At 33.3% G+C, this 16887-nt stretch overlaps 1 protein-coding gene across 3 annotated transcripts; it reads right to left on the bottom strand.

Moving 5' to 3' along the window:
* Positions 1-213: 213 nt before the first annotated feature.
* LOC121147383 (alpha-S2-casein-like A) lies at positions 214-14778 on the bottom strand. 3 transcript variants are annotated; one of them, XM_040967235.1, is made up of 11 exons: positions 14736-14778; positions 12643-12705; positions 9855-9878; positions 8639-8665; positions 7607-7630; positions 7476-7520; positions 5899-6024; positions 3504-3527; positions 2988-3014; positions 1792-1911; positions 214-495 (listed from the first exon to the last, which is right to left on the bottom strand). In XM_040967235.1, exons 2-11 carry the CDS (start codon positions 12691-12693, stop codon positions 490-492), a joined length of 474 nt encoding a protein of 157 aa, XP_040823169.1. In that variant the 5' UTR covers positions 12694-12705; positions 14736-14778; the 3' UTR covers positions 214-489. The 3 variants fall into 3 exon arrangements, with proteins under 3 accessions (XP_040823169.1, XP_040823170.1, XP_040823172.1); XM_040967236.1 differs by lacking the exon at positions 7476-7520; XM_040967238.1 differs by lacking the exons at positions 2988-3014; positions 7476-7520.
* Between the last annotated feature and the right edge of the window lie 2109 nt (positions 14779-16887).

The raw sequence follows: 16887 nt of genomic DNA, 5'->3' as shown, positions 1-16887 counted from the left end.
ACATACATACATACATGCATACATATGTAAGCAGTGTTTAGAGATAACAGCAGTGAGAGGCATGCTGGGAACTGGGGACCCCAAATATGTGTCAGATTATTTTATGTCTCAATGTAGTTATAGAGAGTAATTATCGAAATGGTCATCCCAGTAACAGGACCAGCTCTTTCAGCATGGACAATCAAGACAAAAAAATCCACATAGATAAAAATGCATTCAAAATTTTAATGTTTTGTTAAGAGATACATAGTCTATATCTCAGACATAGTGAAAAGACATCAAGTAATCAATTCATATTAATATAGCCACAATCAAGAGCTGCTACATCCAACATAAACTCAAAATAAAATCAACAACATAGAAAACGTTCCACACAATCTTCCTTTTTGCCTGTACATCGGTGTCTTTTCACCAAAATTCCGAAAGATATTGATAGTAGAGGTGTTTTCATAGATGAGAAAACTATTTAGGAATGATTTTTTTTTCCAATTAAGCCTATGAAGAAAGAAAAATTAATAAATTATTTAAATATTGTATACTCCAGAATAAACAAATTAGGTGGACATATTTGCATATAATATACCTAAACATTTTTTAAAGGCTCTGAATAGAGCATGACTATTTAGTTATTTAGTTATTTCTAATTATTTTTTCTAGGATCTACATAATTTATAAGTTTTCAAGTGAGAGATTCATTAGCAAATAAAACCAAATTACACATGTTTCCATGAAATAAGAATATTCACGTATTTCAGCAAGTTTTAAGGAACTCTTAATGTTCATGTAACTTATTAGTCATAAAATATGCTATTATTCCTCATAATAGGCACTTCTATACTTAATTGGATTTTAGATTTGTCAAATAATTATATCTAGCAAAATCACTACTGCAAAATTTTATGATTCTTTAAAAGTAAACCCTTCATAATTTACTTTATAGGAAATCTTCAGTTTTACTTTAAACTTATTCTATTCTCTTCAGCTTTTTTAGCCTTAGATTTTGCCTTTGATTTTGGCTTATAACTTTTTTCTGTTTTTCCTAAATTTAATACCATAATATGATCAATCAAGTCATTTTCTTTTCATTCGACTTGTAAGTTCTTGTGCAATTTACTCAAGTTACCTGATACTTTTACATGAAGTGAACGGATACCTGTACCTTGTCAAAAGAACCAAACAAAAGTAGTCAAGGTTAGATTTGCCCTTCCCCCTTAGCCTCGAAGTGGCACACAGATATTGGGTTGCTTCTGCAGTGCAGTTTTTCTGTGGAAGGGGCTTAGCTTGGTCTCCTGGCTCTTCAACTGGTCACAGTCACTGTGAGTGCAGATAATTTATGTAACCGCCTCATGTGCTGCTTGCCCCATCAATATATTGGTTGAAAATTCTAACAATTCATGTTATGGCATTCTAAGCCAAAACGCTTGTACTAAATAAAGATGAACTTGGGAAATTTGCTCTACTTTAAATTTCATATTTTATTATTAAATAATGTTATAGCTTTCCAATTGATTGGATTATTAAAGGAGTAAAAAGAAACATCTATCTATCTGTATAGGTGAATATATGCTTAAAAATTAAAAATTCTGTAGGAATGCAATTCATTGCCACCTTCACTATGGCTGCATGTTGTTTTATTTGTGATATAGATTTTTAAAAATTACTGGCTTTGACATGTTCAGTTAACTTTGATCTAATCTCCTAAAAAATCTGGGAATATTTTTCTTATATTCTTTGTATTGCAATCTTACAATTTAAATTACAATTTTACTACTTAAAAAAGGGCAAACATACCAAAACAGGAAGAGGGTGATAAGGGTTTATGCGAAACCAAGGGTTCATAGCCATCCGCTTTTGCTGCAGAGCCTGGAAATACTGGGGGATGACCAACTGGTGAAACTGGTTGAATTTGACCTAAAAAGAAACAAAATTATTAATAATCATTCTACATTTAATTTCTCCTGTGGCTCAAAAGAGAACTAGACAGACCTAAATTAGCTATAAATGTATTTAAATTCCTGAAGTATGCCAAGAAGAGATAGCCAAACATGTACTGACTGATTTAAAAAATTCACTATAAAGATTTCTGTTGCAGAGTAACCTGTAGATTGAGCCTTTAGTTAATCCAGATACTGAATGTTTGACAAAAAAATAAATACACACATAATGTAATGAGGCCCGAGGGGATTTTTTCAATAACCAAGCTACGCTTCTCTGTTTATGGTTTACTTTTTCCTGTCTGACCTTTAGAAATTGAAGAGGCTCCACATAATTTTTCAGGATTTTATTCACTGAAATCTATGACTCTCATTTCAAGTATTTCTTTGAGGTTAAATGATGGGCTCATTTGGATGCAGAAAATATTATGACAGATCCAAACTTAAAGAGTAAGTTTATAAATGCTTATTACTGAATAATTTTTCTTCTATTTCTATTGTAGACTTTAATGTGACCTAAAAATTGACAATTACTAATTCACTAAAAAATACAGAAGCAGAAATATGTATTATTGCTGGATGCTATGACTTTTTTTAAAAAAGAAAGTATTTTACTTTACTGAATTCATTGGTAGATGTGTTCTTGAGAAATCAAAAAGAAAAACAATAAAAGTGTAAATAACATTTTCCAGTATTAAAAACCCAACAGCAGGCTGATGGATTTCTTCATCTTGCCAATATTAGTATCATGATGACAGGCAAAAATTATTCCAGAAGAAAGAAAAATGATGTTCTTTAAAGATTTAATAATTAACCACTTAAAATAATATAAAACATACAAAATATAAATGAATATAAATAGATAAAAATGGAAATACGTTGATAGTGAAGAGTAATTAAGGGAAGCACAATTTGGGAGCCAATTCATAATGTATTTTTATGAAATCAGAACAATGCTTTTCTGATTCCCAAACAAAGGGCATTTCAAGGCATGCCGCTCCTTTTCATTAACAGTTTAAATCAAATAAAGCTGAATATATATGAAATCCTTACCATATCAGCATTCTTCCTGATGATTCTCTGGAAGAAAAAAGAATTAAAACACATTGTTTTCAATGTATTGGCTGCCTAGAATTCACGTTATGTTATAACAAGAGAAATCCATATTCTGTAAATAAATGATTCACTTTAACAGTTTCATTTCTACTATATGGAGAAGCAGTTTTAGCAATGCAATATTTATTATAAGGTGTCTCTACAAATGTATTTATTCTTATCTGTGCTTTTGTAAGCTTTATGTAAAATTTCTCTTGAAGAAATCCTCAGAGAAAGGATTTGGTAAACACTTATTTATACAAGCAGCTGTATTTATTATGAAAAATTATGGGAATGTATATCATAAAGACAAAAATCACTAAATTGTAAGATCTCCATTCCTCATAGAAATAATAAATATAACTCATCAGCTGAGTCATATAGATTCCATGTAAAGAGAATGATACCCATAACCATAATGAAACAAACAAAAAACATTTATAATTACATTTATTTTTAGTAATTATTCCTTACCTCCTGGGGGATTCTGGTCATTTCCTTCAAAAAAAAGACAAATTATTCACTTTAATTACATATCTATTCAAGTGTTATTTTGAGCTAATATATTTCCCATATTTTTAGGCATATACTTCATAACACGGGTGACATATTATTTGGAAATGAACAGTGCATCTATGAATTGAGTCCTTATTCTGCAATAACTGGTATTGAACATTTTTTTCTGTGGTCTGGTAGTACCAAATCTAATATTGCTGACTTCAAATTTTACAATTATACTCTGCTTCCATAAATAATTCTAATTATTTCTGCACTTTCTGTTTTAGCTTTATCTAATTCTATAATTCTAACTTCACACATTAAAAAGTTAAAATTTAGAATAAAGACAGCATCATTTAGAATTTAATATCATACTGAATATCAAAATAATGATCTCATGGGAATATACATCACATCACTGGATAAGCTGTGTTCTTTTTCCCACATTAAAACTGAAATAAAATTTTAATTTTGTATCCCAGTAGAAAAAAAAGCCAAATATTGAGACTTTTTTGAAAAAAAAATTAATGTAATACATAAATGGTTCTGTACCTGAGATGATGATTCTAATTAAACATATTTGTTATACTTAATATTAGTTGAAGTGTATGTAGATGCCAGTTGCCACCTTTTAAAATTCAGAATTGTAAATATGGAAATGTACGGAAGATAGATACCATATGCTGAATGCTACTGAAATGTTTCAACAAGATAGAGGGTGACTAAGTCCAAAAGGATCTATGGGAAAAGAAACTGTAGTTCTATGTTTAAAACTGATCACTGAGATGCCTTGCTTTCCTCTTTTTTACGATAGTGACAGACCACTTTATATAGTTTATTTTCCATCCCAAGAAACAGACAAGTCTGCACTTTCACATATGTTGTCTATGTAAATTGTAATTATTTTGTGAGAATATAACAGATCTTCATATAACAGAAAACGTCACTCAGATGCTAAGGGATGCTTTTGCAAGTATCTTGTCTAGGTACCACACTATTCAGACTTTTGCTTTATAGTTATTTCTGTCATGTGTTTTTAGTTCATATTTACTCATGTCATATTCCAAATTATTATCATCAAAATCGATATTATCTTATATTGGTTAGAAGACTGACTTTTATTCTATCATTGTGGATATGAGCTTTGACAAGCTGTTTCAGAAGTTAATCTTCTAGGGAAGTGCATTCCCTCCAGGTTCAAACTTGTGTAGAGTACCATGTATGCTTTGCTCCTGTAGCCATTTATATTGATGTAAATTCATAAAAAGAACTTTATTTAGCAGTCTTTCTTACTGTTTATGATAAGATCCTGGCTTAATTCCTTGTTTACAGACTTAACTTCTCAACTCTGCTACTTGTGGACATAATAAAATCTCAGAATTTTCAATTTCACAGAAAAATAGATTTTGAATATGAAGATGTTCTTTAGGCATTTAGAATTTTAAAAGAAAATTTCTTATTTCCTCTAATAATGCTGATAACTTTATTTCTAAGGGTCACCTAGTAAATCCACTGACATGTCCAATGTCATATAGACATGTAATCTGCCTTTGATAGATGTGGCATCAGTTTCCTGAATTTTGCCTAGATATTATTATAATTATAAATAAGTACTTGCTTCTTAGATTCAATTTCTTGCTCTGCCACTTAATACTTGTGTTCACAAAAGGTCCCTAAACAAATATCTTTATTAAAAAAAGAATCATGAGCCAGAACACTTGCAAGATATTTAATTTCATTAAATTTCAATTCTTTTATAAAATGTGGATTTTTCTTCCCTGCCTACCTTTAAGGCTTTCTGTCAGGATGGAGGGAGATAACAACCAACTCAGGAACTGAAACAACCAAGTTCAATTAAGCTTGCAATCATTAAAACTCTTTCCGATAGTATTTTGGCAATATGATTTAATTTTTGTCGTAATGTTGTCTAAATTTGTTTTGTTTTGCAAATTAGAACAGTTGAAGTAGTTTTAATTACTTTAAAAAAACTGATATCAGTGCCCGGCGCGGTGGTGCAAGTGGTTAAGGTCCTCGCCTAGCACGCCCGGGATCCCATATGGGCGCCGGTTCTAATCCTGGCAGCTCCGCTTCCCTTCCAGCTCCCTGCCTGTGGCCCGGGAAAGCAGTGGAGGACAGCCCAAAGCTTTGGGACCCTGCACCCGCGTGGGAGACCCGGAAGAGGCTCCTGGCTTCGGATCGGCATAGGATTGGCCGTTGCGCTCACTTGGGGAGTGAAACATCGGATGGAAGATCTTCCTCTCTGTCTCTCCTCTCTGTATATCTGCCTTTCCAGTGAAAAAATAATAAAAATAAATCTTTAAAAAAAAACCTGATATCAAAATAAGAAAATAACAAAAAGTGTAGAACTCACATAAACGGGCACAGGATAAGCAGTTGTCTTCATCTGGGTCTGTGGGTTCATAAACATCCGTTGCTGGTACACTTGAGGATATTGTGGAAAGTAAAATTTCTGATAGAACTTCTTGATGATTTGGTTCTGGAGGGAAAACATAGTATCAATATTTGCAGAAGCATTGAACCTTTTTCATGGACCACAACATTATCTGGACAAAACTTAATGTTAAAATTGTATCAAATTGATCAAGCAAAACCCTGAGATAGTGTGTGAATATTTGAAATTTTTTGTACAGTGTGTGCATTTTTAAAGCAAATTTACAGTTAATGGAATTCTTTTCATTTAAAAATCATTTCTTTGAAAGAAAGGGAAAGAGGCGGGGCTAGAGAGGGAGGGGGAAAGAGAGAGAGACAGAGAGAGACAGAGAGAGACAGACAGAGAGAAAGGGATCCTATCTCCTGGTTCACTCTCCAGTGACAGCTGTAGCTGGGGCAGACTGAAGCAGAAGCAGGAACTCCACGCAGGTCTGATGCTCCCTGCTTGGCCTCTCAGATCATCACTTACCTTGAGTTCTTAAATTAATTGAGAAATAAATGGACATATTTCCCACTCAAGTATAAATACTCTATGTTCCTATTTGATTTGACTACATATATTTAACTATAAATTACTGAGTAAATTAAAATTGGAATCAGTTAAAATGTATCTTTACTTTAGTGGTGTCTGAGGTTCAATAGATGGTCAGCACTAAGTATGCAGAATATATTTAAAATGGCCTGAAACAATGTTGGATGGAATTTAATTATAATGAGTTACTGGAAGACACATTGTATTAGAAGGTTTTAGACAGAGTGGAAGAATTTTTATTAGACAGTTATAAGGTTTTTTTTTTTAGCACAAAATACTTTTAGAGATCTAGCTTGAATTCCTCAATAAGATCTATTTCTGTTAAAAAAAAGAACACATTTTTTTTCCTGTGATGTATTTGATACTAATTCTCACATTTTCAGGTTTTTAAAAAATAGTATTGAATTTTCTGTTATACAATTTACCTAAACACGCTAGCATTACACTCATAAAAATTTACAGAGAAGTCTTACCAACTTCATTTTTGAGTTGAGAAAAACAGCTTGCAGAAGTTGAATAACACTTGGGAACTGAAGTTGAAGCCTGCACATTTTTCTAAACAAGTGAGATGGGTTATATGATCCTCTCTGGTTTAGAATGAGAAACACAAACAATTTTTGGCCTTACCAATCCCTGTCATCACTTTAAGTAGTGATGAAATGATACAGTTCTATATTAAGCAGACCACTAAAATTTCAAAATAATTTTCTGAGGTTTTCACAGCTTCCTATTTTACGAATATTGTTAACATTTCTTAAAAGATGAATCTGGAACTACTTGTTCAGATAATCTTTAGTATCCCAGTCACAACACTAGGAAAAATGAATTTGATAATCAATTTGCTGTTAATGTGAGAATTTTACTGAGAGGATATGATAAAGATTCACATCTTTATTTGGAAGAAGGATAAAGTTGTAAAATGTTATTCTATTATTGAAAAAAAATATATCACATGAAAAACATACCAACTGTTTCATATAGACATTTTCTTCCTCAATCTGCTCATTTTTCTGTCAAAAAAACAAAGCACATGTTGGAGAAATATCAAATAAGATGGTATTAATGATACTAATTTGTTTGGATGATAATTACTTACTTCAGTTGGTACTTCAATGGATTCCTAAAGGAACAAGATGAGAAATATTTTTACTTAACAGGTTTAATATTGAGATGATTTTAGTAAAATGTTAGAAACAGTTATTGAAATATTTAGCTCAACTCTCTAGTATTGAGAGACATCATTTATTAATAATTAAAATACTTATAAGAACTCTATAATAGAGTGGCTAATTATGTTTTATATTGATGCTTTATTTTTCAGACAATTTTATATGTGTGTAAAGTATAGGCAGGTGACCAAACAGTTATCAAATTCCCCTTCAGCAATGTCATGAACAAAACGTTGCATCTTTGTTGAAATGATGGAAATGTCTCAGAGTTCTCTAGGTGGACTCACTATTGGAAAAAGGTGCAAGCAAACATGTAAGGCAGCAACTATGAAGAATTTAGGTGACATATCAGGCCACAAGGTTCTTGGCCATACTCCACATTGCTACTCACCATTCTATTGAGACAGACTCACATCCTGGCTTTTTCAGGTGTTGGTTATCAAGGTAGCCCCTAAACTAATCCCTTCTTTGACTCCTTTAAAAGTGCTTCTCAATGTTAAATGTGCAATAGTATCACATTGAGAGACCTTGCTAAAATATAGATCATTTAATTTTTGGTTTCTGATGCATTTATCTATTGTGGGACCTACTATTCTACATATTTACTGAATTTTCAGATGGTGTTGATGCTACTTATCTGGGAATAACCTCTTGAGAATCATACCTTTAAACCATATTACATGGATTTGCAAATACTGATGAAGATAATTGATAAACTCTGGATTTGGCAGAACCTTCAAGGCAAAACCAGATTTTACAGTCACAGCTACCTTTTCAGGGATAACAAAGTGCAGCATGAAGATAGTCAATTACTATAAATCATGTGAAGAATATGATTTTCCTATTTCTGTCCTTGAATGTTTAGAAGTGTGCTTGCTAGGAACTCTTCAACTACTGTATATAACATGATTATTTCTGAACAGACTGGTTCTTTGATAAGAAAGGAGCCAATATCTTACCTCACTGGATGAAACACTAGAGGTTACCTTCAAGAATATAAGCAAAAATAAAATCATAGTTTAGTGACACTCAAAATATATAATCCCTACAGTATTATTTTATGTTACAGTGTATCAATTAGGCTACACTGAATATAGAAAAAAAAAAGTAGCAGATGTAAGAATTCATTTTCACTGTGCATGTCTATAAGAAGTATATTAAAATTTCCAAGTTGGTAATAAGTGTGCTGCCGGTGGTAAACTGAAATGTAATTATCATGAGTGAGGCATTTTATCAAATGTATTCACTGTTGTATCCCAGAGCCTAGAATATAGTCTAAGGCATAGCTCTTTTTCACTAAGTGTCTGTTAAATGAGTAATACAACAGGTAATTTAGGCTGTGCCCTGCTGGGTACCTTAAAACTAGAATAACTATGCAGTTATTTTAATGTGTATTTGAAGCACTTATAATTAGAGCAGTAGATACTGATTAAAGGTTACATGACGTTTCTATAAATAAACATTTAAATAAGAGGAAATTTTGAGAAAAATATTAAATATTAGCCTAAGTAAGATCATAAGTCTCTATTTGTGGAAACTGACTGGAGATGTGGTTAGGTGACTAATGGTTCATATAGCTTTCATTGCATTATAAGTTGAATTAGGAAAAGTACCTGCTTTGATCTTGGTTAGCAGAATTAAACTATCCTTGGCAATCATATTTGAAACCATGGTTTTATTGAATTTGAAGCAAGTGCCTTCTTCCAAACAAAATTAGAGTAAATTCAATCTTAATTGAAGAGCTACTTTAACACTGTAATTCCTGTGTGGGTTTTTTTTTTTTTTTTGCCTTTTTAACATATAATAACCTTGAGAAACTTCAGAATGGTGATCTAAAATGGTAGTTAGTAAGAGAGTGGCAGCTCATAAGTAGGATAAAGACACAGTTCACAAGTGAAACACGTAAATTTTCTTGGAATCCTTTTAAATAATTTCACAGCAGTAAAGACTATACAAACTTTTTTTCAGAGTTGAAAATATGTATATTGCTAAGAGGGAAAATAACTCATAATTGAATTCATACTCAAAGCATCAACAAATCAATTTTATCTGCTTTTTTTGGAAGGCCATATTTTTGCCCTGCCTGTATTCCTGGGAAAAGGTGAGATCTATGTTTTAGCAATGTAAAATGCCAAATTGTTTTAAATGTATGTGATACAGAAAATTATGACTTACTTCTTGAAAAAGGTTGACACGATCCTTAGGGAAAAAAAATTGATATACATATTTTTATATGCTTCTGAATATCTTTTGCACTATTACAGAATTATCAAGAAATATTTATCATATGTTAAGTCAAGACAAGATTAGCCTTTGATTCAAATGAAGAGTAAATTGCATCAACATTTTTACATATTATTGGTAAATAGCTCATTATACTCTACATTCCGTATAACTTACTCTGAACTCTCAATTTACAAATGTGGCAACCCTATTACATCTTGCATACTAATAAAAAGGAAAGAGTAATTTTATTTGTTCTCTGTAGTTTCCTTTTATCTTTCCCGCTCCTAGATTTTCATATTAAGTACATATCAGGAGAACAGAACAATTCTGTCAGGACATTTGAGGCGCTTTGAGCAAGTTTTCCATGATTCTGCAGCACTAACGGTTCTGGTCACTCCCACAGAGAAATCTACCCTGTGTACATGTTATCAGGTGCCAGGAACTTACCTCACTGCGCTCCTTGATCTTCTGTATCAATAAAAAAAATTATTTTATGAGTTATTTAAAATTCCAACATCAATCTTTGTCTACACTGTTTAATGACAACATGTTTAAAAAGCCCTGTTTTTGGGGCTGGGGGGAATTTAGTGGAATAGGGGCAAGGTTGCAGGTAAAAAGGAACCCGACTCCACTGCTGGTGGGATTGCAGGCTGGTGCCACCACTCTGGAGGTCAGTATGGAGAATACTTAGGCAACTGAAAATCTACCTACCATACGACCCAGCAATACCACTTCTAGGAATCTATCCAAAAGAAATGCTACATGAGAAAGAACGTGCACCCTTATGTTCACTGGAGCACAAGCAATATTTGCAAAAGCATGGAAGCAACTGGAATGTCCATCAACAGAAGACTAGATAAAGAAACTGTGATTCATCTTCTCTATGGAATACTAGTATGCTATTAAAAAATGAAATACAATCGTTTATAGCCAAATGGGGCTGAATTGGAGACCACTATGCTAAGGGAAATGGGCCAATTCCAAAAGATCAGATATCATATGTTTGCCCTAATATAAGATGATGTCAAATCTAAGGATTTTTCCTGTAAATTCTATCTTATTGTGCTTCCTAATTATTTGTACTTTTTGTAATAATACGTTGTGATGTAATCCACTTATCAATCATGCATAAGAGACTGATTGTTTACAATCACCTGAGATTGTCAATGTCCCTTTTATCACAGTTATTGCTACTGCCCATAAGTAATGATAATCTAGTCATTATTTCACTCTTCAGTGCCACATGGGATACATGCTGGCATTTTTTTTTCTATGTGAAGATGCTGGGCACTCTTTTTTCACCACCCCACATTGAGACCTTTGTTATATGTTCGTCAACCTCAAGTGGATGAAGGTTCACTATTTTTTTTTCTTTTATGTTCATATTTTTTTTCTCCCAGTGGTGGATTGCACTCAAGGGGATGCATAAAGGAAGTGTAACAGAAATTAATATGTTCACAGGTGGGAACAGATGTCCTCTTGCATGCAGTGCAAGGAAGGGCTAACAGCAATACAGCTAATAAGCTCCTACATTGTTGGAGACACCTCAGTGACAACATAATGGACTTATGAAAAGTCATGTGAGACGTCCACCATAAGACTGGAGGGAAGAAGAATGAGGAGGGGAAGGAACATAGAGAGGGAGAAGAGAGACCCCAGCACCTATTAAATGGTGTTATAAAACAGAAGAAATTAATAAGAAATAAAAAATTATCTTAAATACAATAAGTCAATGGAATGTCTTGTTCCACCCCTTGCTAATGATACCTCTCCATGTTAGGCTGTATAACCATTTCTCTTCACAGAAGCTATGGAGGCCAACTATTAAACAAAATAATGGGGAAATAATCAATAAGAGAGCGAGGGAAGAAATCATGAAGCCTGTGTGATACAACTAAGTTGCTTTGGTGGTCTATTCAAACTAACTTTGGGTAACATTTTCTTTTTAAGTTTACTGTTAAATTGTGCCTTCAAGAGGGCACAAATGCCTGTGTGCACATTTCCCTTAGATTCAGGGACGTGTGTTAAAGCATAGGATTCTGAGCATTCTAAGTTCAAGGTGACTTTACGGGGAGAGTGAGACATTGGGTAAGAAGGTATGTGAACTTCTCCTGGATATAAAGGAGGTAGCAATGTTGAAAGATTAAAATTATAAATGCTGCTTTTGTATGTATGTATGCATCATTATCCATTACATATAATTTTGTTGCATGAATACTATTAATATATCTCATAGATCACTGGGCAAATAATTTGAGGTCAGTGCTCCAGTCCAGACCTACCAACTCAGAAACATGCTCTCCTTTTCTGGGTTTCTGTGGTTATAATTTATGAACATTTTCTCTTTTAATCAAAAACAATAAAATCTGTTATTTCATTGACACATGCTTTGGAACACCAACTATTACAGCAGAGCTTTGTTACTTTTCAGACATGTTGGGACATGAGAAAATTACAGAAAGTTCAAAAGTATGTTCAACCCATCTGGGTGGGGAAGTTATGTCCTTTCTCTGGAGCCTACGTCCTTCTCCATACTTTAGTGAAGACACTATAGAAGTATTGTTTAACTCTACATTCTGTATAAGGTAAAGTCAAACTATCACTAATCAGAGATGGAAATACACAACTTAGTCTGTTTATTGCTGCCAATGCCTGCACCCTCTGTACATAGTTAAAATATACTCCTCAAATAGGTTTAAACATAAATTGATATCACGATATGTCCCATTGTGCTTACATGCGTGGCCAGAGCAACAGCCAAAAGGCAGGAGAAGATGAAGACCCTCATGGTTACTTAGTCCTGTAAAGTCACGTACAGAAAATCAAGATTAGCTTTATTTTCCAATACTTTTGTTCTTCCATGACTTTTTAGTGTCTTTATACCAGATGACGCAGAAGGGATAAAGGGAATTAACAGAAGCAGTTAAAGTTGGGCAGTTCATGAATAGGAATATAAAATCAATTTATTTTGAAACAGATCTATTTTTTTCTTCTCAATAGGACATAATTTAAAGCAGTAATTGTTAATTGTGAAAAGTTCATTCAAATTTAGTCAGCTCATTGAATTAATTCCCACTGATGAGTATTCTGTGGAGAGTGATCAAAAAAGCAAAGCATACCAGGAATACTGTTGAAAATTCAAAATCAGTTTTCAGCTGAACCCAAAAATGTACCCTAGTCTGATTTAATTCCTTTCACTGAAAACATGTACCAAATTATCACACTGTAACCACTAAGTATATACACTCATGAAACCAAATCAAACAAGCAAACAACAAATTAAATGGGCGGGTAATCTGGTACCCTAAAAGAGAGGCAACAGTGGAACTAACACTAGGCAAAGAACTGGGGATCTTGCAAAGTTCAGCTTCATGTTGTATTGTAGGGGAAGCTTAAGCAAGCCACTGAATAGTTTGTATTAATATATCTAGAAAATGTGACTGCATAACCTCAGAAATTCCTTCCAGTGACACAAATTTCTAATTCTGTTGCTATAAACAAGCCCAAATGTTTTTCTCAATGCCTGTACATATACAACATTCTAAATAAGTCCATAAAATACAAATGAGTTATACTTACACATTCTTGATATATTTTAATTCTTTAATTGAACATATTTAAAATGTTTTAATAAATATTTTAAACTTTTATCCATTTCATGGTAAAATGTCTGTGATTTCAACCATGGTGTGTATATGCCTGTACTTCTTATATTAGTGTTTGCTCCTTATAATTTTTAAAATAGTTCCCAAATGTTGTTGTATTATAAAATGTACTCCCCTTGAAGCAAATTAAACTAATGTATAGTTGACAATATATTCCCTTATTACTTTGAGATAAGACAACCTTTGGTGCATGTAATATGTACACAACATATTTCGCATAAGTGGGGCTTTGTTTGAATTAAGGTGTCTGGGCCCAGCGCAATACCCTAGTAGCTAAAATCCTTGCCATGAAAGTGCTAGGATCACATATGGGTGCCAGTTATCATCCTGGCAGCCCCACTTCGCATCCAGCTCCCTGCTTGTGGCCTGGAAAAGCAGTCACGGATGGCCCAAAGCCTTGGGACACTGCACCTGTGTGGGAGACCCGGAGGAAGTTCCTGGCTCTTAGCTTTGAATTGGCTCAGCTCCAGTCATTGTGGTGGCTTGGAGAGTGAACTATGGGACAGAAGATATTCCTCTCTGTCCCTACTCCTCTTTGTATATCTGCTTTTCTAATAAAAAATGAATGCATCCTTAAAAAATTGAAAGATGTTAATTAAGTATGTGAATTAAATATATTCTATGTAACTGTTTTCCAACAAGTTTTGCTTAGAGTTAGAATTTAATGTAGATGGAAAATGAGAGAGTGGGATAATGCTAGTTCTTAATCAGATATATGACTAATACGGTGGGGAAGGTGGTTTAAAGAAACTGCAGTTATTAAGCAGCTGCTATGTGACAAATGCTGTGGGAAACATTTTATAATATTATGTTTAATCCCCAGAATTTCTGTGCAGCACAATTTGCAAGTATTTTTATTTCTAGTTTTCAGATGAGGTAGTCCAGGTCTCAAATAAAAGTAGTCTCTAGATACTTGGAAACCTGATTGTCTTGATTCTGATTTCAGCATTTCATCAAACAGTATAACAATGAAGTATTAAATATTTAAATATGTTTAAAATTGAAGGCAGATGAATCAAATGTATATTAATTATGATTATTTTTCACTAAATGTATCCTAAAATTTGTCACCTTCAAGATTTTGACTTTTTGTGCAGAAGAACATTAGACTTTGAAAGACTGTTTCATATTTATATAGTAAGAGAGGGAAAATATAAAATATTACCTGGCTTTCCAAATGGAAGATGAAAGGATCGGACGCAGTTGATCTGCAAGTGTCATTTTAAAGCTATTTAAATCCTGTTTGTCCACAATATGGTAATTGTGTGGTTTAAGAGGCCAAGAAAGGTCTCTGAATTCTAAGAAGTAGATTCGAGGTTTTATTTCTGAATTTTGTTCTACAAATTCCAAGGAGTACTTCAACATAGTTCGATTGAGGACATGATAAAAGGAACTGTGCCAGGAGCTGATTTTTGATTCAAGATAAATTTTATTTCCCTCTTCCTTCTTATTAAAAATCTCACACAGATATTATCACACCAATACTTGCTGTCCTTTTTGTTTCCTGACTATGCCATGTATTTGCATATTTCTGTGTTTCTCCACCTTCCTCCTGTGACATCTCTTCACATTCATGTTAAATTTTTTAAGATGAGTTTAGGATCTAAAGAGAGCTGTGAAAATATCTTGCACAATCAGTTATATGGTTTTTTTTAATCATTTTTTATCTAATAAACACTGGGACCTTCAAAATATTTTTGAAGGTAGACTAAAAGTTAAGTCTACGTTAGTACATTTTTTGGAAATCTACGCGTAGTTTTATAATTAAGAATTTTCCATGATCTTTTGGAAAGCCTTTACTGTGTGTCAGTTTCAAGTTTGGGCCTACCAAAGCAATTTACTTTCAAATTTTGTTTCCACAAATATTTTAGGATATCCTCATGTGAAAATGATTTGTGGACAAATGTTAATATATCAGTGCACTTGATTTAACAAATAACTATTGTATACCTAATAAATGTCAAGAACTTTTCTAGGTGTTAGAGTAAATTTTTGAACAAAAGAAAAATTTAAGGCTTCATAAAATTTATTCCAGAGGCGCGTGGAGAGACATAACAAAGATGTTCATTTAAAATATATAGTTAGTTCGATGGTGATAGGCACTAAAAAAATAAAGCTGAACTGGAAAAAGAAAGCAGAAGTGTGTGGGGATGAAATTTTCAATATTACGACTGTGTGCAGGGATTATCCTCCAACCCATCTATGCAGAAGAGTGAAAATGTGATAGAAATGAAGCAAGCCAGTAAACCACCAGGTGGAAAAGCACGCCTGCCTGGGTACTCACACGACCATACACGGTATGGTTTAATAAAATGCAAATGCTACAGTGTGGTTGGAATTGAATCAAATGGATGATTCTGAGACCAGAAAATCAAATAGGGTGAGATGATGCAATCATTTGGATTGATTCTTTGTCTTTGAGCAACTAAAACAATGGACAAAACACAAGACAAAATGTTTTAGATGCTGCAGAATGGTAGTCCCAGAGTGAAGGAGAAAGAAAGACGAAATCTGATTTTTTGTGCTTATTAGTTGGAATGAATTAAAAAAAAAAAGGCAGGAAGGGAGGGTGTGACATAACAACAAATAGGCAATCTGCTTTAATTGAAGAGACTTAGTTGAGATTGGAAGGGGCAAGGGGAAAAACAATAATACCAGGGAGGTGGGGATTGTGGCAAAGTGGGCCAAACTGCTGTTTGGAATGCTGACATCCATATTTCAGTGCTAGTTTGAGTCTTAGGAAATTATTTTGGTTCCATGTCTCTGAAAAGGCATTTCAGAAATAGCAGTTAACATTGCAGTACTTGAAGCTTTGCAACCTGCATGGCAGACCCAAACGGAAGTGCTGGCTTATGTCTTTAGCTTAGTGAAGCTATGGTTGCAGCAGCCATTTGGAGAGTTGAATCAGTACATGCAAGATGTCTCTCTCTCTCTTTTTCTCTATCACTCTGCACTTTTAATAAACAAATCTTAAAATAAATAAAATCATCTCATTAAAACCAATTCCAACATCAAGAATTGCATAGAGAAAGAATCCTGGAAGAATTAAAAAATTTGTCCTAATTTGCTGCATTTTGATTAACAAATAAATATGAAGAGATTTCAATAAAATTGGGAAAAGATCCCAGAAAAGATCAGGCTGAATAATTCCTGGAACTTGCTAACACCAATCAGAGTGGAAATACCTATTAATGCAAGAGGCATTGTTAGAATACTTAGAAAAACACTTCTTCTGTAGCAGGTTAAATTTAGGTTAAATAAAAGGGTACTGTGTAGTTGAACATGTCACTTTTAATCAAAATATAGAAGAAAACCAA

Source organism: Ochotona curzoniae, unplaced genomic scaffold (assembly GCF_017591425.1).
Source record: "Ochotona curzoniae isolate NIBS_2020 unplaced genomic scaffold, NIBS_Ocur_1.0 scaffold_4506, whole genome shotgun sequence".
Lineage (NCBI taxonomy): Eukaryota > Metazoa > Chordata > Mammalia > Lagomorpha > Ochotonidae > Ochotona > Ochotona curzoniae.
Note: the sequence above shows the minus strand (reverse complement) of the source record. Positions and strands in the feature narration are given on the sequence as shown.

What these genes read in the sequence shown, in the direction of transcription:
- LOC121147383 (XM_040967235.1), bottom strand. Translation starts at nt 12,693, where the DNA reads ATGAGGGTCTTCATCTTCTCCTGCCTTTTGGCTGTTGCTCTGGCCACG. An exon ending in ATGTCTATATGAAACAGTTG is followed by an intron (nt 6,025 to 7,475) that starts GTATGTTTTTCA and finishes TTTTCCCTCCAG; the next exon opens with AACCAAATCATCAAGAAGTT. An exon ending in CTTATCCTGTGCCCGTTTAT is followed by an intron (nt 3,528 to 5,898) that starts GTGAGTTCTACA and finishes TTTTTTTTGAAG; the next exon opens with GAAATGACCAGAATCCCCCA.